This window comes from Kockovaella imperatae (genome assembly GCF_002102565.1).
Source record: "Kockovaella imperatae strain NRRL Y-17943 chromosome Unknown BD324scaffold_11, whole genome shotgun sequence".
Classification (NCBI taxonomy): domain Eukaryota; kingdom Fungi; phylum Basidiomycota; class Tremellomycetes; order Tremellales; family Cuniculitremaceae; genus Kockovaella; species Kockovaella imperatae.
This window is the reverse complement of record NW_019028951.1, coordinates 582,686-604,317: the sequence shown is the minus strand read 5'-3', so window position 1 is coordinate 604,317 and position 21,632 is coordinate 582,686. Positions and strand designations below refer to the sequence as shown.

The following is a 21,632-nucleotide window of genomic DNA, read 5'->3' as shown; positions in this document are numbered from 1 at the left end:
GTCGTGCGTATACACTACACAACACGGACAAGATCCTTATCTGAACTGGGTCAGAGAAGAGGGCGGACAAGGGACAGGGGAAGGCGAGCAGCTTCGTGGGGAACATCTGGTCGGTCTTCTTGCGTCATCGACCAGATAAATCTTGTGTTCATATATCATTGCGCTCTTGCTAAGACGAGCATATCAGCCTGGACCAGCTTTTGACCACCATTGCCATACCCCACGCCATGGCAGCTGCACCCAACTCGAAGCACGTATTCCACCTGAAGGATTCTGAACCTTTCTTCAGATCCGACTATGGGTCGATGCAACGAGCTTTTGTGGATAGTTTCCCAATCCTCAAAGGCCGGAACATGTCCATGAAGCGGTTGATCCTAGAGGGCAAAGGGATTCGCGAACCACACTGGCACGCCAATACCCCAGAACTGACGTACTGTCTCAAAGGATCTGCTTTGGTCAATATCACCGATACCCATTCCAAATTTTCCAGCTTCACGGTATCTGAAGGTCAAATGTTCTACGTCGACTCTGGAAGCTTGCACCATATCGAAAACGTGTCGGATACAGAGCCCGCAGAATTTATCATTTGTTTCAGGAGTGAGAAACCTGAAGACTTTTCGCTCGGAGCCTCTTTCGGAGCCATGACACACGCTGTACTGGGTAATACCTGGAACGTTCCTACGGAAGCTCTTGATCATGTCAACCTGTCGACCGAAGACAGACACATTATCCCACGAAATGGACCTGTCGAATACCCCAAGTTCCATTCCGAAAAGGATCCTCACAAGTTTGACGCGGAAGGGACAGCCCCGAATCTCAAAGGTGAAGTGGTCGAAGTTCACCAAGCAAAGCAATCTTTCTGGCCAGCTTTGACTCAATTGGCAATGTACTCCATTCGAGTGGAAGATAAAGGAATGCGAGAGCCACACTGGCACCCTATCACCGCTGAAATGGGTTACGTTCACGAGGGCATGGCTCGAATGACAATCCTCGACCCGGATGGCTCGACCGATACATACACGCTTAAACCTGGGGATACGTATTATATCCCCCCGGCTTACCCTCACCAGATCGAGGTACTGCCTGAAGGCGGTGATCATATTCATTTCTGCATCTTTTTCGATCAGCCCATGCCTCAGGATATAGGGTTTAAATCGACCATTGTGGGTGTCCCTCATGAGACCATGGCTTCGACGCTAGGTATATCGAGGCAAGAGGTCGATAAGCTGGAAGGGACGGATGGGACGCCCTTGGTCGTCAAGAGGGTCAACTCTGTGGATCCAGTCAAGGATTGGACCGAGTAAGGGAGGATTGCGGATATCATAGGACTATGTATGTGTTAGCGCCTGAAGCGAATAGATCCGGGAGGAAGGTCATTGAGCAATCATCTTGATGGACGTCCTGTCGGCGCTCATTCACCTACTGGCACGGCGGTGCTTCAGCATGCTATCGAATCCTCCTTCACCCTTAAGCTAGGCACCATTTTCGCAGCACATGAACATTACGTAAATACTCACAACTTTTTTGGGCCGGCCCCATCTCTTGACTCCACTTTTTCTTCGCTGCGCAGTGGACATCCACATGCCGACTCTGGCCAGCGGATGGACAGTGAGTCCAACGACGACATCGACTAGTCCCTGGACATACCCAAGTTACTTCACCTCAGCCATGGACCCGTTTAAAACCTCTTCTTCGTCTTCTTCATCATCGCCCTCAGCGTCGACACCTTCTGGCACATGGATCCATAGTACCTTCCCATCGTCTGGGTTTACCATCGATTCATACTTCATTTCAGCCTCACCATCAACACCTACACCTACTCCGACCTCTTCCTTGACGACTTCGCCTTCTCCATTATCTGACGCTTCGGCCTCGGTGCCCACGCCACCACCTAGTAGCACAGAAGATCCTCAGGTCAATCCTTCAGACTTTTCAGTCCCAGCACACGGAGAGACAAGAAAGGCCATCATCATCTGGGTCTCTTTCGGCGTGGGAATGTTGGTAGCCATTACCATCCTTGTCATTCTCTACAGATGTATCAGGCGCAAAAAATTGGCTAGCAAGTACAAGCGTCAGAACCGAGAAGGAGAATCACCCACGACATCCTCCCCAACCACGATGACCGATGGAGGATCTCGTCAAATGTCCCAAATCCGAAATGGCATGGTGACACCCGGAAGATTATTCGGAGGAGATTTGACAACGGATGATGTAGCTTCTGCCGTGGTCATCTCAGGAAGCACTGTCAATCCTCCCCGAATACCACCCAGGACCGTTGTACGCAATACTCGAGCCCCTTCCACACAATGGGGATCTGATGATTCAGAATATGACATGGTAGCGACGGATGGGTCGAGTATCACTCGGACGTTGTCTACGCGATCAATGGACACTATCTCCGAGCGAATGGAGTCTGGAACTGCTTCGACCGAAAATCCTTTCAATCACCCTGCTTATACCGTCAACAGGCCGAATCGACGCTTCGACATCCCTGGGATCCGGACGAATGTGAATTCGACCACGACCACTTTGTCCGTCGCTTCGCCCTTGACGCTTGGGACCGCAGAGACTTGGTGGTCTAATATTTCTCATGGTCGATTCTCAGCGACTAGTCCGACTGCAACCACAGACTCAACCACAGACTCGTCAATGTCCCCTACTACGCCGAGACCATTATTGACTCTGGATACGAGAGCAGCTGTATCAAGTACACACGGCTCCTCAATGCCTACTTCCTCCCCTTCTACAGTCACAAACTCACCCGCGCCCACTTACTCTTCCCATACTGCCTTTTCGTCTACCATGCCCTCCCGACACGATTCCATCATTTCACAATCTACCGACCGCAGCTGGTCTCAGGAGAACAGCGAATCCAGCAGTCGTCCAACCGCACTGTCCCGCGGTACCACGTTCATCCAGCATACCGATTCGCAGACCGGTAATGGATCTGCTGCTATCGCCGGATGGAGGCAGAGCAGACGTCCGAAAGAGGTGCACTTACCTCCGTCGTACTGCCAAGTCTATGGAGATCTGGTCTGAGTTTGGAAGACAGAGTTAGGGGAAAAGTATTACCGGTTCATCATTGGAGCGTTCACAGCAAGCACTGGAAATGTTGTATAGATTCTATGAGTTGTTCCCCACGCACCTTGGTTGTAGTCACATCACAAATACTCCATGTAGCCCAATCAGAACAATTTATGGATCCGTGTATTGATGCTGCGGTGTGAATCTGAGACTAGTCGTTTTGCCGTGATCTCAAGTTGCCAAAGAGTGGTGTGATACAAGTATCGTGACACAACATGACAAGGGGTGCCGCTAGCGCGACCGCACGACAAATGACAAAGACTCGATGCATGGTCTAATCACAAGTGTAGTGTCATGAACTGTCATGAGAAATTTTTAAAGAGGCTAGGCGAACGCGCTGCCCACCATCTACACACGCTCAATGACAATGGCAGTAGCGGCACCACCACCGTTGCACACAGCAGCGACACCCTTTTCGCCCTTCTTGAGCGCGTGGGCGAGTGTGACGACGATACGGCAACCTGAGGATCCGATGGGCTGAGAACGGGGCTAATCAGTACGAAAGCTCGAGGCGAGAGTATGCTGTGATGCTTACGTGTCCCAGAGCAACGGCACCACCTCTAACATTGACCTTTTCCCTCGGCAATTCGAGGACTTTCTCAGCTGCGACGGCGACGACTGAGAAAGCCTCATTGAACTCCCAGAGGGCGATGTCGTCTTTGGAAACCCCGGCGTTCTTGAGAGCGATAGGGACGGCAAGGGTAGGAGCGGTAGGGAAGTCGATAGGTGCGCAAGCGGCGTCGGCATAGCCTGTGGTCGATGACGTTAGGGGAATCCCACCGTGCGTTGACAGACCAATCAGTGCTCACCCAGAATCTTGGCGATTGGCTTCAATCCCTCCTTCTCGACGACATCTCCGCTAGCCAAAACGACTGCACTGGCACCATCGTTCAACGTAGATGCATTGGCAGCGGTGACTGTTCCATTTTCCTTCTTGAAGGCTCCTTTGAGGTTCCTGAACTTGTCCTTTAACAGCTTCTTGTAGTCCTCGTCCTCTTCCACCACGGTATCTCCTTTACGTCCCTTGACGGTGACCGGAGCAATTTCATCCTTGAACAAGCCTTTTGACCACGCTTCCTCTGCCCGAGTGTAAGATGATAGACAATGATCGTCCTGGTCTTCCCGAGTGATGGAAAGCTTTTCGGCAGTGTTTTCGGCGCAATTGCCCATTGGGAATTTGTGATAGACGTCGTTTAATCCATCGGACACGAGAGAATCTTTGGCTTCCATGTTGCCAAAAGCAGGGTTTCGTCGGGGAACAAGGAAGCTGGAGGGCAAGGCGTCAGTGACTGAGGTGTGCAATCCAAAACACTCACGGTGCATTCGACATGCTCTCCATACCTCCAGCCACCATGATTCCCCGCTGACCAAGCTGAATAGCCTGAGAAGCCAAAGTGATAGACTTCATTCCAGAAGCACAGACCTTGTTAATGGTAGTCGCGTCGGTAGATTCGGGAATGCTGAGGTTGGAGGATCAATCAGTGACAAAAGTGCATGTCATTTTCTGACGGCTCACCCTGCTCCCAAGCCGACTTGACGCGCTGGACTTTGCCCAACACCAGCTTGAACCACATTTCCCATGTAAATCTCCTCGACTTGATCCGGTTTGACACCAGCCTTCTCGAGAGCATGTTTGACAGCCACAACTCCGAGTTGAGGAGCACTCAGAGTCGATAACGACCCGTTGATGGATCCGACGGGTGTCCGTGAGGCTGAAACAATGTAAACGGATTGAGTGGACTAGGGAGAAGCAAGGACCCAGTGTCAGCGGGACAGTGTTTCTAGGTTGTGCAGAGCTACGCTCACCATGCTTCTCTGAGCTATGCGATTGATACTGCTGGACGATGAAGAGACTAAAGTCTGGAAACCTCTTGTGAGCATGTCAAAAGGCGAGCCAACCAGATACGACAAAAGGGTGACGAGTAGCAGTGATAATAATAATTTGGTAAATTTCCAGTGGGGGAGAGAGGGGGGGGAAATAAGCGATTAGGAAAAGTGTCAATATATATTTGGTCTTCGACCGCTTATTGGCCAAGATCCGGCGGACAGAGAGATGGATCATCTGACGCCATCCATGCAATTGAAACCAATCTACAGGAATGGGCATGCATAAATATTGCAGGTCCGGTCTAGAGCGGTGAATGGGGTACAATCGATGATGCCCGGGTAGAGTCATTCTTGCTTTGCCATTATATCACAGGATATCGTAGTTGAAAAGAGGGGGGCCGTTCGGAAGGGAGACTGGGTGGTCGTTAAGGTGTGACGAATCTATCGGTCCAAGGACCGGAAGGCAGCGTATGATACGGTACTCTTGTCGTGGGCGGTGTGGATGCTTTTGATGCCTTTTTGTGCTTATACTGCAACATATTTGTCAATCGTAGGTCCATTTCTGTCAGACCGCGTTCACTCACCGTATTTGCCAAAGAAGGGGATCAGACTCTGGGCAAGAGTGTACGAGAACACGAGCTTGGGTCCGACGACGAGGATCTGAAGGCAAGGAAATGTCAGTGTGCTGTTCTGTAGCTTGGTGCTCCATGTTCCCACCTTTGGTGTCAACCCCTTGAAGAAAGCTGAGACACCCTCCGTCTTGACCATTTCCCGGATGATGGCGAATCCACCTTCGCTAGAGTTAAAGTTGGCATTCTGTATACGTGTCTTGACGACGTCGAGAGGAGAGGCGACAGTGATGGAAGCGACGGCACCAGTAATGGAAGCGACAAAGTCTGCCGTGCGCGTGAGTCAACTGCAGGGGGGCAAGATTCTCCTGCTGGTAACTCACTCTGACCCCAAGTGGCGCTCGAGTAGTCTTCAAGGTGGAACAAGTACTCTTTCGTTACGGCTGATCCTCCGAACAGCTTAAGATGAAGAGCTCAGCTCGACGTCCAAGGCTTTTCACTGGTCGACTCACGGCGAAACTGCCCGGGACGTTTCGAGCAATGGTCCATCCCCAACCTTTGTACAGCGATCCAATACCCTCTTCAGAGAGTAGGCGGAAGAATCCACGACCACGAAGAGCATCAGGATTAGTTTGCATTTTAATCTTGAGCACATCGAGCGGTAACAGGACCTAGGAGGGAGTCAGGTCAAGGCTTATCACAAGTATCTCCAATGACTGACCACTTCGCCCATTCCTGTCAAACTGGGTCCACGACATCAGCACGATACCCCCGCATTTCACGAAGCAGCGCCTGCTCACCTTCCAGCCGTGGCGTGCATCATCAATCCGCCCCATTTCTTTCCAAATGTATTTCTAAAGTAATCTCCACCGTTCTTATCGATCAAATCTCTGAAATACGGCTGTCCACCAAATTTGTACACCCTCTGAGCGATCTTGTAGCCCGCTGCATATCCTAGACCGGGGAAGAGAGACAAGAACTTTTGGTGGATTGGGGATTGAGCAGCGGATTTGAAGATGATCGTGTTAAGGTTTCCGAATGAGACGTTGGTTCGATTAGACATGAGTCGTTTAGCGACTGTGTCCTACGGACGAGCAAAGCGATCGTCAGCGAGAACCCTGATATTGGCCCTGTGTCATAGGATCATGGACACAGTCAAGATGCCATGGCCCTGTGAAACTCACGACTGGGTGGAAGACCAGCAACTCGGCGATACCTGTTCATACCTCGTCAATTCATTGATCTGTCTCAACCGGCCACACACGGCGCTATCGCCTCACCAGAAGTTCCTGAACCCAATACTCGAGCGGCCCCAGACTCTCTCTTTCTACCCTTGATATCAGCAGGCGGTGACATGATGCGACGAATGTTCTTCTTGCAGGAAGCTTCCAAAGTGTGGTCCGAGATCAGCTATCTATCTATCTAATGAATTGATGATATCTTTGAAATTTCCAGGAAGCTCAGGTGTGGAGGTTCAGAATTCCGTCCCTCCCCCAATTCATTCATGTGCCACTCTCCGGAAATTCCCGGCGATATCAACTGGCGCTTCGCTCCCCAAGTCAGGCCTCTCTGCTTCTAGGCTACTATAGCAGGTGCATCATTCACTGATCCTACTCCGTCCACGATGCACGCCTCTGTAGCTAGACGCTCGTTGGGAGCTCTCATCCCTCCTAAAATAGCGACTCCTGGAGCCGTCGTGAGTATAGGATCTCCGACCAATAGTCTGATCTCCCGCTTTTCAGTCATCTGGATCCACCTCTGCTCGAACTGCCAACGTTGTTGAATTCTACTCTCGGTTACCCAAGGGAAGCGCTTCTGCTAGCTACAACAACAGTATCAAGAACAAATACTTCAACCAGGCCAGAGGGTGAGTCAGCGAAGGTCTGTGGAGGAGGTGTGTGGTCTGGAGTTACGAATGACGACCCGATTGGAGGATGGCGTTGTCTGGCCCTTGACATACGGCTTGTCTTGGCTTCCGTGTCAGTCAAATGCCATGTCGTTGATTTTAGCAATCTTCTCTCCTTCGGTCGAGAACGGATCGTCATGCTTGTCTCTCCAAAACAGGTTTTCAGAATCAGCCATACTGACTCGACCTAGTACCGCTTTAGGATACACCGTTGTCGGAATGTTCGTCATGGGATACTCTATCAGCTACTACCGTGAGCTGCCTTCATCTGGCATTGAAGTCGAATTGCGCTCATGACATTATAGTCCACCTGCGTCACCACAAGACTGGACACCACTAGAGAGAGCACGGCACTGGAATTGTGGGCATTGGGAGTGTGAGATAGCGGAAGGAACCGAGACGGAGACAGCAGCAGACATGCTTCTCTGGTCTGAAATGCATCGGTGTCCGAAAGAGAACCTATTTGGAAAGTGAACGTCACGCATGGTGTGCTGTGTGAAGTCCGTGGTTGTTGTCGGACAGCAGCATCAGAGGAGCACATCTCCATTGGATTGGCATCTCAACTTGCCATTGCGTCAGCTGGATTAAGACCTCATTGGCAGGTCTACTGATCTCTGATTGTTGTCCCGCTGTTGAGTCATCGACTTGTCGTCCGTTGCACACGGCGCCTTGAAATCCAAAGCCATGAAAAGGACCAGCGAATCTCAATTTACCCGCTCCAGTTTCCGGCTTTGTATCACTTGAACTCTTTTTTCAACATCCTTGTCATGTGCCAACCGGTCTAGATGAGAGATGATAGCTCTTGCCGAAGCTCAGAGGAAAGAAGGAAGTCTTCCAGCTATCTAAGCTATGTGTGCATGCTAATACACGCGTGAATGTGAGCACCATAGATGCCTATGAACGTCGACTATGAGCAGAGGAGGTCCGTGGGTCTGTGCACCCCGTTACAGAGATCCGAGTGTCTTGAAGGTGTGCCAGACATACCTTTTAGATTCCGATTGTTCACTTTGACATTGTTCACTCAATTCACATCCACAGCTACAGAGTGGTCATGTCTGATAAGCTCAAGCGTCCCGAGAAACCCTTGGTCGTACTGATATTAGGTGATGCCATTCCCTCTTCAGAGACTAATCTCCTGATAGGTGGAACTACGACAGTGGCGAGGACTTTGGCGGGGTATCTCCTGGACAATGACGAGAGAAAAGCTTCGGTGAGCTAAGCTCTCGCAAGTCCCCCTCAGCTAAGATTGAGACCAGTTTGTGCGCATAGGTGATCAGCTTTGTCGATCCCAATGACACCCTGATGCTCACATTCCACAGCGGATAGATTTTCTGTCCACCCTCCGTCGACGTATGCCAGCGAGTACTGAATGCGTAGTGGGCTCGCTCAATAGATAACAGATACCTTGACCGATTCTTCCTGGACCTATTGGTTGCACCTGAAGGCTCACTGGAGTACAAGCAAGTCAACCTTGTCAACGCCGAAAGGCATCAAGAAGTCTTCACTCCGCCCACAGATTGGAAAGGGAGAACCATCAATCACAAGGCCTTTGACGTGGTGTACGATTTGACTGGTGAGACGGCATTCGATAAACCGGAGCTGGTGAGCCCATTCTTGTCCGTCTGCTTGTCCCATTCTGAAACCTTCTTCAGCTGCAAATCTCCAATACTTACCAATTAGCTCTGTCGCTCGCCCAGTCAGCTGCTGGTCTCGCGAACAAACCAAAAGCTTACGTTCGATTGACGTTCCCTTTCTACGAGATGAAGTCATTATCTGGGTCTTCGGCTGGACATGCAGAATCTGCAGAATTGAGGCCGGATGGGGTCAGAGGGAGGTGGTGGCATGAAACGCTTAGAGGGATTGGGAAGGTTCAGGGGCTCAACACCGGTGTCATACGGTCAGCTGGCCAATCTTTCTTTCCGTGACCAAGACTGACAAGGCACATTGTCAGATCTGGAGCCTTTTACGGACCTGGGATATGGGAAGAGACAGTCGTTCCACGGCTCGTTGTGGGGCATGTCTACAAGAGCCTCAACGAAGAGATGAAGTTCTTACACAAGTGAGCTTCAAGACTGGCCCTGTGCGGAACCCAGTATTTTCAAGGTTGCTGAGTATTGCTCGCCTCAGCTCTGATCTCCGAATACACTGCGTCCACGCTATCGACGTAGCTCAATCCCTGTACCTTCTCTCACTCTATCTCCTTTCAACAACTAGAGAAAAAGTCATTCTTCAATCCGGTGTCGAGATCCCCTTCTCATTCTCTAATCCACCAACCTCTACATTCTCTCTCGGAGCCAACAAGCGCAATAGCGTATCAGAGATTTGGAAGACGGTCAAGTCTGTCATCCCGGAGCAGATACCGGTCACGCTACCGCTTTTCAATGTCATCGATGATGGTGACACAACACAGGAGGCTCTGGCAAAGGCCGTGGCGGGAGTCTGGGACATAAAGTATGGGTTTCTCAATTCGACCGTGGCGAGCTTAGTACAGCAGTTCGCAAAGGTGAGAAGCGCGAAGTCAGCGTCTTAGGCTCTTCCTTGAACTGATGTCATCTATTAGACAGATTTTCTGGAGATGGTCGAGGACGTTAATGAAAAGGTCAGCGAGCTTTCCTCATCGTCCACCTTGAGCTCACGGGGACTGCAGCACGTCGAGGCCTGGTCAAACATGCTCGCAAAGTCTTCGACCCCCATCGCATCGTCTCCAATCACACCCTATCTTGATGAGCACGCTTTCAGGAGTCAGTGCCTTCATCTTCCGAAAATGAGAAACACGACATGCTCACATACACCTGCTAGAACACGCCATTTGTCTAGACGGATCAAAATCTAGACGCATACTGGGCTTCAAACCTCTTCATCCGCGCATTGAGGTCGGCGAACTACAGCGGATCGTTCATGGATTTCAAGAAGCCAAATTGTGGTGAGCTAGAGCCTTCACCCGGCAAGCCGGAGATCTAGCTGATTCGTCGCACTGTACAGGCCAGTGTAGCTTTTCCCGCATCCCTCAACGACTCTATGAGCTAATACGATCGTATATTACGTTCCAGTGACTGCAACGCTTCCTGCTCCAATTCGCACCTATTCAGCAGTACTTTTGTCCAGCTCAGTGGGTCGCAAAGGCATCTTTACCAATTGTCTGAGTGGCAGACGATAACGGTCTCTCATTCTCCTTTCGCTATCTAACAAATACAGTACAAAGGCTCAGCGCTAATGTCTGAAGGGCTTGAAAGCCCGCTATAGCGATACAAACTGCCTCGGCGGACCGAGCCGTCTTATGAGATGACATTTCCATTACCACAGTTCTTCTGAGGTCCGCCAGCGCAGCCAGCTTCCCAATATCCATCTCCTTGATCTCCGCAAGTGCCGACGACGCAGTAGAATCCACCTCCTTGGTTGTTACTGTTGGGGGAACGGATGACTCCAGCATGGGAACTGGTGACGCCGACACAGTTGTTGATTTCTTCCTCCATGACAGAGTACTATGCGCGACTTCGGGTCAGCATGCGCGTGCTCCCATGGCCAAAGACCTGTCTTCGACGTACCGCGGTATGTGCCACATTTTGCCAGATACAGACTGTTTCGCCAGCATTGCCATCACAAGTATAAGAGTTTCCAGTGGTCCACGATTCCGATACGTCAAATCCAGCAGTGAACCATTCAGTGATGTCTGCTGCCGAAGCAAGGGACCAGTCGACCGTGATAGAGGTCGTCTGAGATTGGCCGACCTGGCATCCGGCATCCTGCGAACAGGTAATGCTTTCGGAAAGTTGGACGTGCCAATAATTCTGGTGTGGGTCTCCATTGCCTGGGTTTTGATCGCTCATCGATACAATAGGGTAGTTGGAAGATCGGGTATCTCCACACCCCTCTCGCTTGGTGATCGCTGCAGGGTGCCGGTCATAGGTCGGGAGCTTGACCGTTCGGTTGGCGTTGATTGGTGAGGCATTGGCAAGAAGACTGCTCGAGGCGATGAGAGCGTAGATGAGGCTGAGCATGGTGGTAGGAGCAATGAGTGGAAGCTTCTCTGAAATGTGATGAAGGTGAGATCTGGTAAATCAGAATTCAATCATGTCCTTGGAAGATCCTATATATATCCCACGGGGGTGGAAGTGTGAGTGTGTGTCAATCCAAGGTTGTGGCCTTATCGGGACTGTCGGTAAAGCTATATGCACACGAGGCCGAAGTTACTACGTGTATACATGATTATCAGGACCTCCAGCCTGAGGAGCCCAATTGATCAGCACGCAAAGATCGATAAGCTTCACTCAAGGATCCGGCGTTGAGATGTACTGTCCCCGACGAGCATCTCAGCGTCACGGCTGGAGTAAAGATAACGATTGGTCTGGGGGATCATCCAATTGCCCCATTTGAGCAAGTGGCATAGTCATGGCCGAGTCGTCGGAGCAAGTTTCTGCTAATAATAAGTGAGATAGGGATCTACAAAATCGATCGACATGGTCTTAGAAAGCCGCTCGACGAGTTCGGGGATTCGGCTTTCGGCGAACAGTTATGATCGAATCAGGTACGTTGGAGCACGAGCGTGAGCAGCTTGAGCCTATTGAGCATCTGACCTCGGCGACACGTTGCGGAGTCTGTCTATAATCGTAACTGACAGCTCAGAATCGCCAGTGGAGCAGGAGCAATCCCCCAACTGCGTGACGTTCCCGCTGTAGACGAATGGTAACATCGGGTCGTGGTATCCATTGTGGGCTCCATGAGATCTAGAGATCGGCAACGAGATCAAAGGTTCAATGCTGCGGAGAGAGTTACAGCTGTGATAGCCGAACCACCTTATCAAGGCATTGCAGCGGATTGGGACGCTATACTGATTGTATGCTGCCGAGGAGAATATGCTGATGCCAGTTTAACAAATGTGGGATTGAATGCGAGGGAGTGGGTATCCACTGGCCACTACCGGAGCCAGATGCTATCCAGATACGACTTGGAACCGTCAACTTGCACACGACGTAGTGCTGGCCCAATAAGGCCATGTTGAGGTTCATTGCATGTCGATATTAAGAGCCCATGCATGACTTTTACGGACGAAAGCTGCCGACGCCACGTGTTCGGAAAATCGTCGGATAACAGGTTCGTCAACGCGAGACTCTGTACGAGTGCGATTGTTCTTGAACGAGAACATTTCACTCAGCTACAACACTTGAAACTTCGATGAGCTAGGTGAAAGTGCTCTCGAAGGCTGTCAGAGATCGTCCGACGCTATCAGAAGTTGCGTCTCTGCAAGAACCAGTACTGTACATATAAAGAGCTAGACATGACGACCACTCCTCAACCTATCGCTTCCTCGTCCAAGCAGGCGGCGCCTCCTGGTAAGATTCCTCTGACCATAGACTTGCTGGTGAGTGAAGATGCATGCAACTTCTAGACCCCTATCCTGAGTGACAAGGACGACCTGGAATCATGTAAGACTGCTCGAGCCAAGCTGAAACTTGCTCTTTTCTCTTCAGGGCCGGTTGAAACCTGCCAAAGTCTTCCCTGAAGCTCTGGATCGATCTTCATCAAATGCGGGAAGTTCGTCCCCAAGCTCCAGCAGTACTGTCCCTCAAATCATCAGTATAGCCTTTGACGATACGGGTGAAAAAGCCTTAACATCAGGAGAAGATGAAGGTTTTGTCATTTGGGACATGAAAAAGGGCAGGTGAGCGATGGTTGCGAGTAGGGGAGGGCACAATGAGCTCGCCGCTCTCAGAAAATATCAAATCATGAGCTGATTCGTGTTGCCTTCCAGGAAGCTCAAAAACTTTTACTCGAAAAAGTATGGCGTGGCTCTCGCTCGCTTTACACACAAGGGCAATATCCTGCATGCGTCTACCAAGCTGGATCACACGATACGGTATCAATCACCACATGATAACAAATATTTGACGTATTTCCGGGGACATACAGGCAAGTGAGTGGAGGATCGATGAAGAAAGGGCCAGACATCGATGATGTTCGACTGACCATCCTCCACAGGGTCCGCTCGCTGCACTTGAATCCTCATAATGACGAGTTCATCTCCGCTGGAGACGATGGAACAGTGAGAGTCTGGGACCTGAGATTGACATCAGGAGAGGCAGTGGTGAGTGAGATTTTTGCTGCTGCTTATGGAAAACCCCCCTTGCTTCTTCTTACGTTCACTCCAGGGTGTGCTGAACGATATGGGGGGATCGGTCATCGCTGCGTTCGACAATACCGGTCTGGTCTTCGGAGTGGCATGTACAGATTTACAATCTGTCGCGTTATACGATAAGAGTACGATGGACTCAGTGAGTGCGACGTTCGACCGAGCTCGTCTTTAGCTGCGGCTGACACCGCGCTGTTCAGAAACCATTCGCGACCGCCTCGATCATTGACGTAGCACTCAACCATATCTCTTCACCTCCCCCGAGACCGACCTTTACGTCCATTGCCTTTTCCAACAATGGAGACTACATTCTCCTCGGGACATCCGATGAAGCTCACTACATTCTCGATGCGTTCGAAGTGGTGATTCTCCGTCGATTAACAGGACACAAACCGTTAGGCAAATTCGCGAGTGGAGAAGAGGTATGCTTCTCTTCAGACTCGAGATACGTCATGAGTGGTTCAGCGGACGGAAGTGTGTGTATCTGGGACCTTGGAACAGAAAAAATCAAAGATGGAGGAGCGCATAATGATCCAGTGGATTCAAGAAAGAACCGACCTGCTCAGACGCTCCTACCTTCCCGTGTCGTGAGACCCGGCGGAACGGGCGATGAAGAGACCAGGGCGGCTTCTAGATGTGTCAGGTTCAATTCTAGATTCGCCGTGATGATTGTAGGTGGCGAAGAGTTGGTGAGTGTCATTTTTTTGGGCCCGTTGCAGCATTTGGTGTTGTTCAAACTAATACCTTGTTCCTCCCATACCAGTCCTTCTGGCTTCCTGCGCCAGATGAAGACGCAAAGATTGACGAGGGATGGTAAGCATGGAGCGCGGACCAAAGACTGTCAGCGTTATGCCCTGATGCATTGGCATCGATTATGAATACATTGCATATCTTTGGATTGATACTACTACAACGGCAGGACACAGAGCTACAAGTAAATTTACCAAAAGATGATCACACACCGGTGCGTCGAGCCACAAGGCCGTGCAATACTGGAAACGAGATTGCGGGTTCCGGACAGCGTCCGAGAATCCGGGTCGCACGAAGCTAGATTGATACCTCGATGTTGGAGGACCGACCGTCTACCCTGTCGAAAGGCTGAGCGTGCACACTATCGCCAACGAGGTTCGATACACTATGTACACCACGGACTGCATATAGAGTCAGCGACTTTCTCCATGTCAGGGGTAGTGGTCCAACTCACGGTCGATAGGAATCGTCATCACTCCAGTACCTTCGGCACTTTGACGAGAACCCGAAGGGAACTATCGGACCTCTGTCAGCTCTCCTCCAAGGATCACGGCGCATGTCCAACTCACAGTCATAGCCTCGAACGCCAGCGCGATGCTCTTCAGACATTCGAACGACATCGTCGACTTTGCGCCTGAGATCAGAGCGGTAAGTCAAAATTCACGCAGTGATAGATCCTTCGACTTACGTCGTGGTCAAGTGTTGCCGAGCGTAGACGAAACCGTCAAGAGCCATTTGCTCCAGTTTCTCTGGCCGCTCCAAGTACCACAAGAGCTCTTGTTGTATCCTTGACATATCCCAAGAGGCAGATAAAGGGATGACGAACCGTGAAAGGGCTTGCTCCTGCTCGGTGGGCAAGTCTGCAGCGATCACACAGCCACTGAGTAGCGCTTGGGCAAACTGAAGAAGGCATCAGTCAGATTTGTCGTCAGAAAGGTTCTAGGACGGTTCCAGCGCACCTTGCGGATCATCTTCTTTTCCAGACTCGCATCAAAGAGACAGATCTGAGACTCTCTCATGCTTTGGGCGAATTCCCTTCGTATCCTTTCCTGAGCCGCGTAATATTTATGTTCCCGAGTGTACGTCTCCAATGGATATTTAAAGGCTTCATCCTGTTGATCGATGGTGTAGCCTGGATGCGGGTGCTTCCGTATCCATGGCACAGGATCGTAGTCCAAGCTGAAAGAGACAGTGAATCGGATCGGATAGACTGGCAGTACTATTTCAGTGTGAAATGTCGCGGTAACACCCTCAGACACTCACAAGAGCCCTGATACCCAAAGACAGTGACGTTGGCCTGTTTCTCAGACCAAGGCATGGGATAGAAGTCCCATTCATTGCCCTAGAGCACACGTGTAAGTTCCGGCAAGCCAAAGGAAGTGCTAAACCCACAGAGTCTGGGCTGTGTCCAAAAATGCCCATCTCGTACCCTGGATATCTCTCCTTGACCTTGACATGATCAAAGATCTCCGCAATCTCAAAGGCGTACTTGGAAAGGGTGATGTTGTTCGCATATGGGTACCATTCGTTGAAGCAGACCAAATTGTGGCAGTCACCAATTTGTCTGGAAGGGAGCGTGTGAGCGTGGGTCGACGAATTTGGCAGTTGTCTCACTGAACAAGGAGGGATCCACAATCCAACGGACCGAGCAATGGATCGTGACGAGAGAAAATATCGCTATGGTATGGATTGGGTCAGCGGACGGTACTCAGTGACTTGATGGTGATATCCTACGAGATAGTCCAAACGACATCAAAGCTCTTGTCCGTACATCCGCAATCGAGGTCTTCGGATTCCGACATGAGCTCGTCAATGGCAGTATCTGTGTCTCTCTCCTCTTCCCGAGCATATCCTGATACGTGGCATCAGCAGTGACCATCGTTCGCCTATGCTCAATGCCAGACTGACTACTCAATGCTTGACCAGCAGCGAGAGGCACCTGATCGACCATTCTCTTCGCCTTTGACAGCGCCTGCTGTTGTAGTCTGCACTGTCTCCTCCTGACGTTTGCCGCAACGGATAAAGACCGATTGTATCCTGCCCATCCAGGACCCCAGACGTCGACTTTGAGGTATGGTATACGTAATGCAGCTGGGGGGAGATTGTCAGTGGTGTGAAGTCGCGCAATGTTTTGGTACATACCATCGACGATTTCATAAGTGTGGGAGTTCATTCGCTCAAGATAGTCTTTATAGTCTTGCACATTTTGTGAGCCGAGGGCACAGGAAGCTAAGGAGAACGACTCACCAGTCAAGAACAACATCCTGACCTGTTCCTCTCTATCTCTGGGTTTGTAATCCCATGGGCTGGCCACTTTGTCCGCATTGGCCCACCAAGCTGGCCAATGACTATCCACCTCTGCGTTCAACCTTTCCTCATCGTCCATGGTCCAATTCAGACCGGTCCTAGCCAAACGATTGTCATTTTTGTTGATCTGGAAAACTCCATTGAGCCAAGACCCGATTATCTCCACTTGAGAATGAGGGACATTGAGCCAAGTCCCACTTGCTTCGTTCGACCCAGTGGACACATCATCCGGAACTATCTGGCCAATGAGAGGACCTGGTAGTCTCTTGACGAGGTCTTCGCGTCTCCGTTTAAACGCATAGGCATTCCTCAATCTCTTGATGGAAGCTGAGCCATGTTGTATTTCTCCGAGAGGGGCTCCATTGCCGATAAAGACGACTTGTTGGGATGAACGAGCTGTGTGCAGCTGAGATTGGAGGTGTCTGACCCAGCACTCGTAGAAGATCAGGACGGATAGACAGATGAATGGGATAAAGTATCGACGGTATGATGTATAAGAGGAACGGGAGGACCGAGTACTGAGCTGCGGAGGTGACGATGTCCGAGTGAACGACCGCGTGAACAGGGTGTTATGGGGGAGTAGAGAGCCCATACGGGATGGTCCAGTGGGATAAAGAGGGCAGGAAGAGAGAGATGAATGGGTCTGCACAGAGTGTCTGGCCCCCACTCGATGCTGTTGATGTTATCTCTGTAGATATGTACAAGTCGTATTGATAAAGAGAGGAGCGAGGTTTTGTTCATTTTTTCCCTTCGTAATGTGTCCGAGAGCTGCGCGCCAAGCCCTGGGGTATGTCATGACGGTTACGTAACAAGGTCCATTAGGGGAGACAAAAGAAATCCTAATGCTCATTAGTATTTTCGCATTACAAACAGCTTTGTGTCATCGGCCATCACCGACGAGGAATTCATCATCGCCCTTTTCGCTCACACGACCTCGGTCATTATTATGATCATTCCTTGGTTGCATAGTGTGGCAGCCGACAGAAACAGGCCAGCGGATATCTGAGGCCATCTACCGTATGCGTTCATCTGAGGTGATAAGTCATAAGCTGGCTACTTGGCATCGCTTTCTACATGCATACATATCACGGCCTTGGATGCTAGCGAACTCATTCAAACAGCTGGCTTGTGACTCAACCAAACATCATGGACGCAGCGACATCGACATCCCCATTGGAGGCCTCTAGTAATGACAAAGCTTGCTCGCGTGGTGCTCCAAGGTTGATTAGCTGGAGCGAGCAAGCAGGTCAGTGATTCGTCCTCTCGTTGTTCTGGACGTCTCGACTCACCGTACTGATGCTCTCTTCCGGAAACTTGCTGGCTTGAGCACCAGCGCCGGAGCCTTGGCCCATTGACGAGAGCTCATGCGAGGGCCCCGTAGTAGCGTTTCGATTCACAGGTGTCGATCCGAGTGCTTTGCCCGCACCGGGGAATGACCGAGAGGACGACGACGATGTTGCTGATGATGATTTCGGGTCTGCCGATCCGGCTGCTGCATTCTTGACGCTGGCAGCTTCGCCCAATTCTTCAGCCATCTCTTGTTCGCCTTGCCGACGGGCTGAATCTGGCAGTTCATGTTCGGCCAAGAAAGGAATACTGACATTGCCGATCCGAAGGACATTACTCGCTAGGTCGATACATGCTTGATGCCGTTTCTGTGCGGGGTCAACCGCTTCTCATTAGCAGCGATACACGTACCAGCATGTCCAGTCCAAAGAGGAGATCGACCGATCTCCCTTCGAGCACCGAGAATGAGCAAGGGAGGAACAGATTCCCGAGCTTGATCTGAGCTGAGTGCACTCGGCCCAAAATTCGAGCAGTTCCCACTCCCATTGCCAGTCCAGCGAACCGATCATCCAGCAATCTCATGATTCCACATCGCTCAGCGCATTCAGGAGAGACTGTTACGAGTCAAGGAAGGTCCCATGCTTCATGTCTCACTCACTGATGGTAGATTGCGCGCCTGAATCCACAAACGCCTTGACGGGATGACCGTTGACTTCGACGTTGATGTACAGCATAGTGACGTGGCCAAATGATTCCGGCTGCCCACGAAGTGAGCTGACGACACATGTGGGAAATGAATAGCTCACTGAGTACTCCATAGCGTGGCTCATATTCTCATTGACTGCCTCCATCCTGATCGCCTCTTCGATCTTCTTCTGAGCCTGCAAAGCGTTGGTCAGCATGTGCACGTGGAAGCGAGGGGTCCATGACTCACCTCAATATCATACGGATCCGCATTCAACGCCTGATGACCATGATCAGGTTGTGGCAGAAGAGGTATTGCAGTAGCTCACTGCAATTTGCCGGTCCTTTTCTTCAGCTGCCCTCCTGATTTTCTCTTGATGCCCTTCAAAGGCCTCTTTGAATCGACGGCCAGATTGAATGGCGGAAGCCATCTCGGGATCGCGCTGAACAGTTGAGATCGGGTACAGGAACTGTGCGTCCTAGCTCACCAGCCTGAGCTCTCGCATCAAATTCGGGTCACCCAACGCTTGAAGGCGCATTCGCTCGAGCTCTGCGTCGTTTGTAGGAAAGCCCGGTGTCGAGGAGGAGGATGAGCCCGAAGGACCGGAAGGCGCGGATGGGAGGTCTCTGTTGTTCCACATTTGGTGAATGGATGTATGAAGAGATAGCAACGTCCCACAGGACGATGACAGTGGCACAGAGCTTGGCTCACCTGAAAGTAAGGAAAATGGTCCCATTCTCCCCCTTTAGATCGTAGCTGCCCAAAGACCTCTTGACCTCATTCATGGTCACACCATTGTCGGTGGACAAGATGAAGTTGGGCGACGCAAGACCAGTCTGCAAAGACGCGCGTCATGCTCAGCATGCTGGGAGGAACTTGGCGACCCGCGAGACGCTTACTCACCTCTGCTTCGATGAGAGCTTGGATATCCTGGACCTCCATCGACGGATCCACATCGTGCTCGTACAGACTATCTGGGGCGATGATGGTGAGTCTCATGCTGCGGCGAAGTCGACACGCTTTCCCAGCGACGAGTCAGTGTCTAAATCGTTCAGTGTGGTTCTAGAAATCTCGACAGCCAAAGTAGACGACCTCCACTCGCGTCAGCAGCGTGAACACACGCGGAATTCCTCGCCACGTGACAAGGGTGATATATGTATGTGCCACATTAACAATGTATCTATCACCGAATTCCCGCTGGCTGCACACCATCTTTCGAGCTTTCTGACGACGAGTCTGACAACCAACATCCGACGACGACGCTGAAGATGGCAATCTTATCAAACAATTTGGCAGTCTCTCGCCTCAAGAGAGGTCTCAACCCCTCTCTCGAGGTCAACGATGTAATAGATCGACAGATTTCTGCTCGTGTCTTGAGTATGCCCAGTCGCGCTTCAAACTTTGGCAATTTATCCTATGGACTCGAGGCGTAATTGGACAACGGGACAAAATGCATGGTGATCGCGAATGGCAGTGATATTGAGTACATCCGGGAAAATTGCATACTGTGCTAGGTGTAACAACCGGAGAATGGGCAAGCTTGCGAGTGAATTTCTCCATGAGAGTTGAGAGTTGTTGGGATTATGACACGGCATCGATGTGGACGGTCTCCGAGGATTGTCGGTCGTCGAGGACCGTCGGACTGCTTTCGTCACGGAAGAGGTGGAAGGATTGGGTTGTTTCTCCGTGGGACGATCATCCGCATCGCGCGAAACACGCAGCGACAGTCATATTGCAGATCGCAATGTTACCTGGCGAGGACAAGGGAGTCAGTCGAAGCCCAACCGGAGATTGCTCTCGAGGCTGAGCATGTTCAATTACCACAGCAGAGCGACAGTGGCTGCTTGACCCACCGTAGACGCTCATACAGCTCAGGTAGGCGGAATTGCAAGCTGCTCGACAGGCCATATAAGGCATGAAACCTTGTGCTCCTTGTACTCCGAATGAGAGCATGACGAGTGCGAAGAGGAAGGCTAGGGAGGAGGCGGAGGAGGACGACCACGACGACGAGCGAGAGGCCGTGGAGATGGTGGTGTTGCTCATCGTTGAGCTACACGCGTGCTGAGTGGGGTTCCTCAAGTCCGGGAAGAATGTAGGGGAAAGGCGTGATGGAGGCGGGCTACGGGTTGATGAGACGACCACTGTTGGCAGAGATGATATGACTGGTACGTGTCTGTGAGACAGGTCAGGTAGAGAAAGGAGACCAAGTTCTTGCCACTGTCCGTCCACTCGGCGCTTTATATACCTTCCAAGCGCCGATGCTCTTCTCTTTCTTTCGGCATAAGACGACCGACTACCATACAACCCGGAGCAAGTCAGGACATCTGTCCCTCTTCAAAACCCCGAAATATACCACACATCCTTCATCTCTGCTCCATGCGGGCTCCCGCGGGGTAAGTGTGTTCTTGATCATAAGCGAGGAGAGACATCGGCGCATATGGAGATTGGTCATGAGAAGCTTGAGAGGGTTGGATGATGACACAGCCCTTGGCGCCCCGCACGTTTCAATCTTTAGCGAGTATAGACATTCAGAGATTTGCAACTGGGAATTGTTTGATGGCGTCCGGAGACGTCCTTTTGCCTCGAGGCATGACATGTTCTCCCACCGTCATTGACATGAAAGTCGTTACATTCCAAGGTCCCGGTGAGGATTTAAGATGGAGAGGCGAGCATATACTGTGAAAGGGCAGATAGACGCCGTTGTGATACGACCAGAAGTGAACCATGCATGGTCTTAAAGATCAGATTGCATCAGGTCAACTTGCGGTAGGTAGTCGAGGGATGGGCTGCGATACCTCAGAAATCTTGAAGCCCTGCAAGCGAGCTTTTACGTCAAAGCTGTGCTGTGCCGCGTGAGGGCTGGCCTGTTCGCCCGCAGATTGATCTGCCTTTAAGGAATAGATCAGCATGATGACCACCAAATGGCAGCGTTATTGTTCCACTTGACGTGTGGCATTTTCGGCCGCTTCATCCCAACCGTCAATCGATTCAAAGTATTCCCAATCGCAGAAAGTAACTCCCCTTCGATCATTCGACGCGTTTCTTGGCATCGCGTCGTCTCAGTGTGCATACGTGCATAGAATCACATGT

At 51.0% G+C, this 21,632-nt stretch overlaps 11 protein-coding genes across 11 annotated transcripts; 5 read left to right on the top strand and 6 right to left on the bottom strand.

Annotated features, from left to right (window-relative positions):
* Positions 1–227: 227 nt before the first annotated feature.
* BD324DRAFT_643067 (RmlC-like cupin domain-containing protein) lies at positions 228–1,304 on the top strand (the record flags this gene model as incomplete). Its single annotated transcript, XM_022017523.1, has 1 exon — positions 228–1,304. The coding sequence occupies one exon, from the start codon at positions 228–230 to the stop codon at positions 1,302–1,304; it is 1,077 nt and encodes a 358-aa protein (XP_021869657.1).
* A 277-nt stretch (positions 1,305–1,581) lies between these two features.
* BD324DRAFT_652591 (hypothetical protein) lies at positions 1,582–3,039 on the top strand (the record flags this gene model as incomplete). Its single annotated transcript, XM_022018521.1, has 1 exon — positions 1,582–3,039. The coding sequence occupies one exon, from the start codon at positions 1,582–1,584 to the stop codon at positions 3,037–3,039; it is 1,458 nt and encodes a 485-aa protein (XP_021869656.1).
* A 393-nt stretch (positions 3,040–3,432) lies between these two features.
* Positions 3,433–4,965, bottom strand: BD324DRAFT_643066 (putative acetyl-CoA C-acetyltransferase; the record flags this gene model as incomplete). The annotated part of the gene is made up of 6 exons (XM_022017522.1): positions 3,433–3,561; positions 3,620–3,834; positions 3,894–4,351; positions 4,401–4,544; positions 4,601–4,824; positions 4,891–4,965. The coding sequence occupies 6 exons, from the start codon at positions 4,963–4,965 to the stop codon at positions 3,433–3,435; spliced, it is 1,245 nt and encodes a 414-aa protein (XP_021869655.1).
* A 209-nt stretch (positions 4,966–5,174) lies between these two features.
* On the bottom strand, positions 5,175–6,932 carry BD324DRAFT_632952 (mitochondrial carrier domain-containing protein). Its single transcript, XM_022016578.1, has 9 exons — positions 6,761–6,932; positions 6,665–6,696; positions 6,281–6,564; positions 6,202–6,223; positions 5,993–6,151; positions 5,864–5,939; positions 5,629–5,807; positions 5,496–5,571; positions 5,175–5,441 (listed from the first exon to the last, which is right to left on the bottom strand). Exons 1-9 carry the CDS (start codon positions 6,834–6,836, stop codon positions 5,437–5,439), a joined length of 909 nt encoding a protein of 302 aa, XP_021869654.1. The 5' UTR covers positions 6,837–6,932; the 3' UTR covers positions 5,175–5,436.
* Positions 6,933–7,067: 135 nt separating this feature from the next.
* On the top strand, positions 7,068–7,844 carry BD324DRAFT_632949 (mitochondrial F1-F0 ATP synthase subunit F of fungi-domain-containing protein). The gene is made up of 4 exons (XM_022016577.1): positions 7,068–7,176; positions 7,223–7,347; positions 7,578–7,639; positions 7,692–7,844. Exons 1-4 carry the CDS (start codon positions 7,105–7,107, stop codon positions 7,724–7,726), a joined length of 294 nt encoding a protein of 97 aa, XP_021869653.1. The 5' UTR covers positions 7,068–7,104; the 3' UTR covers positions 7,727–7,844.
* Positions 7,845–8,422: 578 nt separating this feature from the next.
* BD324DRAFT_632946 (hypothetical protein) lies at positions 8,423–10,869 on the top strand. Its single transcript, XM_022016576.1, has 12 exons — positions 8,423–8,489; positions 8,529–8,596; positions 8,643–8,655; positions 8,706–8,736; positions 8,787–8,959; positions 9,067–9,283; positions 9,338–9,445; positions 9,514–9,889; positions 9,947–9,985; positions 10,034–10,127; positions 10,186–10,309; positions 10,369–10,869. Exons 1-12 carry the CDS (start codon positions 8,438–8,440, stop codon positions 10,376–10,378), a joined length of 1,305 nt encoding a protein of 434 aa, XP_021869652.1. The 5' UTR covers positions 8,423–8,437; the 3' UTR covers positions 10,379–10,869.
* On the bottom strand, positions 10,662–11,384 carry BD324DRAFT_652587 (hypothetical protein; the record flags this gene model as incomplete). The annotated part of the gene is made up of 2 exons (XM_022018520.1): positions 10,662–10,868; positions 10,932–11,384. 2 exons carry the CDS (start codon positions 11,382–11,384, stop codon positions 10,662–10,664), a joined length of 660 nt encoding a protein of 219 aa, XP_021869651.1.
* Positions 11,385–12,516: 1,132 nt separating this feature from the next.
* Positions 12,517–14,397, top strand: BD324DRAFT_632933 (WD40-repeat-containing domain protein). The gene is made up of 7 exons (XM_022016575.1): positions 12,517–12,745; positions 12,855–13,045; positions 13,136–13,297; positions 13,363–13,468; positions 13,533–13,655; positions 13,714–14,202; positions 14,277–14,397. The coding sequence occupies exons 1-7, from the start codon at positions 12,662–12,664 to the stop codon at positions 14,328–14,330; spliced, it is 1,209 nt and encodes a 402-aa protein (XP_021869650.1). The 5' UTR covers positions 12,517–12,661; the 3' UTR covers positions 14,331–14,397.
* Positions 14,398–17,282, bottom strand: BD324DRAFT_632928 (hypothetical protein). The gene is made up of 12 exons (XM_022016574.1): positions 16,511–17,282; positions 16,406–16,459; positions 16,172–16,354; positions 15,998–16,115; positions 15,878–15,940; positions 15,656–15,827; positions 15,527–15,605; positions 15,223–15,473; positions 14,952–15,163; positions 14,833–14,897; positions 14,718–14,778; positions 14,398–14,664 (listed from the first exon to the last, which is right to left on the bottom strand). The coding sequence occupies exons 1-12, from the start codon at positions 17,160–17,162 to the stop codon at positions 14,649–14,651; spliced, it is 1,926 nt and encodes a 641-aa protein (XP_021869649.1). The 5' UTR covers positions 17,163–17,282; the 3' UTR covers positions 14,398–14,648.
* Positions 17,283–18,890: 1,608 nt separating this feature from the next.
* On the bottom strand, positions 18,891–19,616 carry BD324DRAFT_100562 (hypothetical protein). The gene is made up of 3 exons (XM_022011908.1): positions 19,446–19,616; positions 19,254–19,378; positions 18,891–19,168 (listed from the first exon to the last, which is right to left on the bottom strand). The coding sequence occupies exons 1-3, from the start codon at positions 19,539–19,541 to the stop codon at positions 19,021–19,023; spliced, it is 369 nt and encodes a 122-aa protein (XP_021869648.1). The 5' UTR covers positions 19,542–19,616; the 3' UTR covers positions 18,891–19,020.
* A 579-nt stretch (positions 19,617–20,195) lies between these two features.
* On the bottom strand, positions 20,196–20,989 carry BD324DRAFT_100421 (hypothetical protein). Its single transcript, XM_022011907.1, has 3 exons — positions 20,896–20,989; positions 20,396–20,835; positions 20,196–20,345 (listed from the first exon to the last, which is right to left on the bottom strand). The coding sequence occupies exons 1-3, from the start codon at positions 20,907–20,909 to the stop codon at positions 20,290–20,292; spliced, it is 510 nt and encodes a 169-aa protein (XP_021869647.1). The 5' UTR covers positions 20,910–20,989; the 3' UTR covers positions 20,196–20,289.
* Positions 20,990–21,632: the final 643 nt, after the last annotated feature.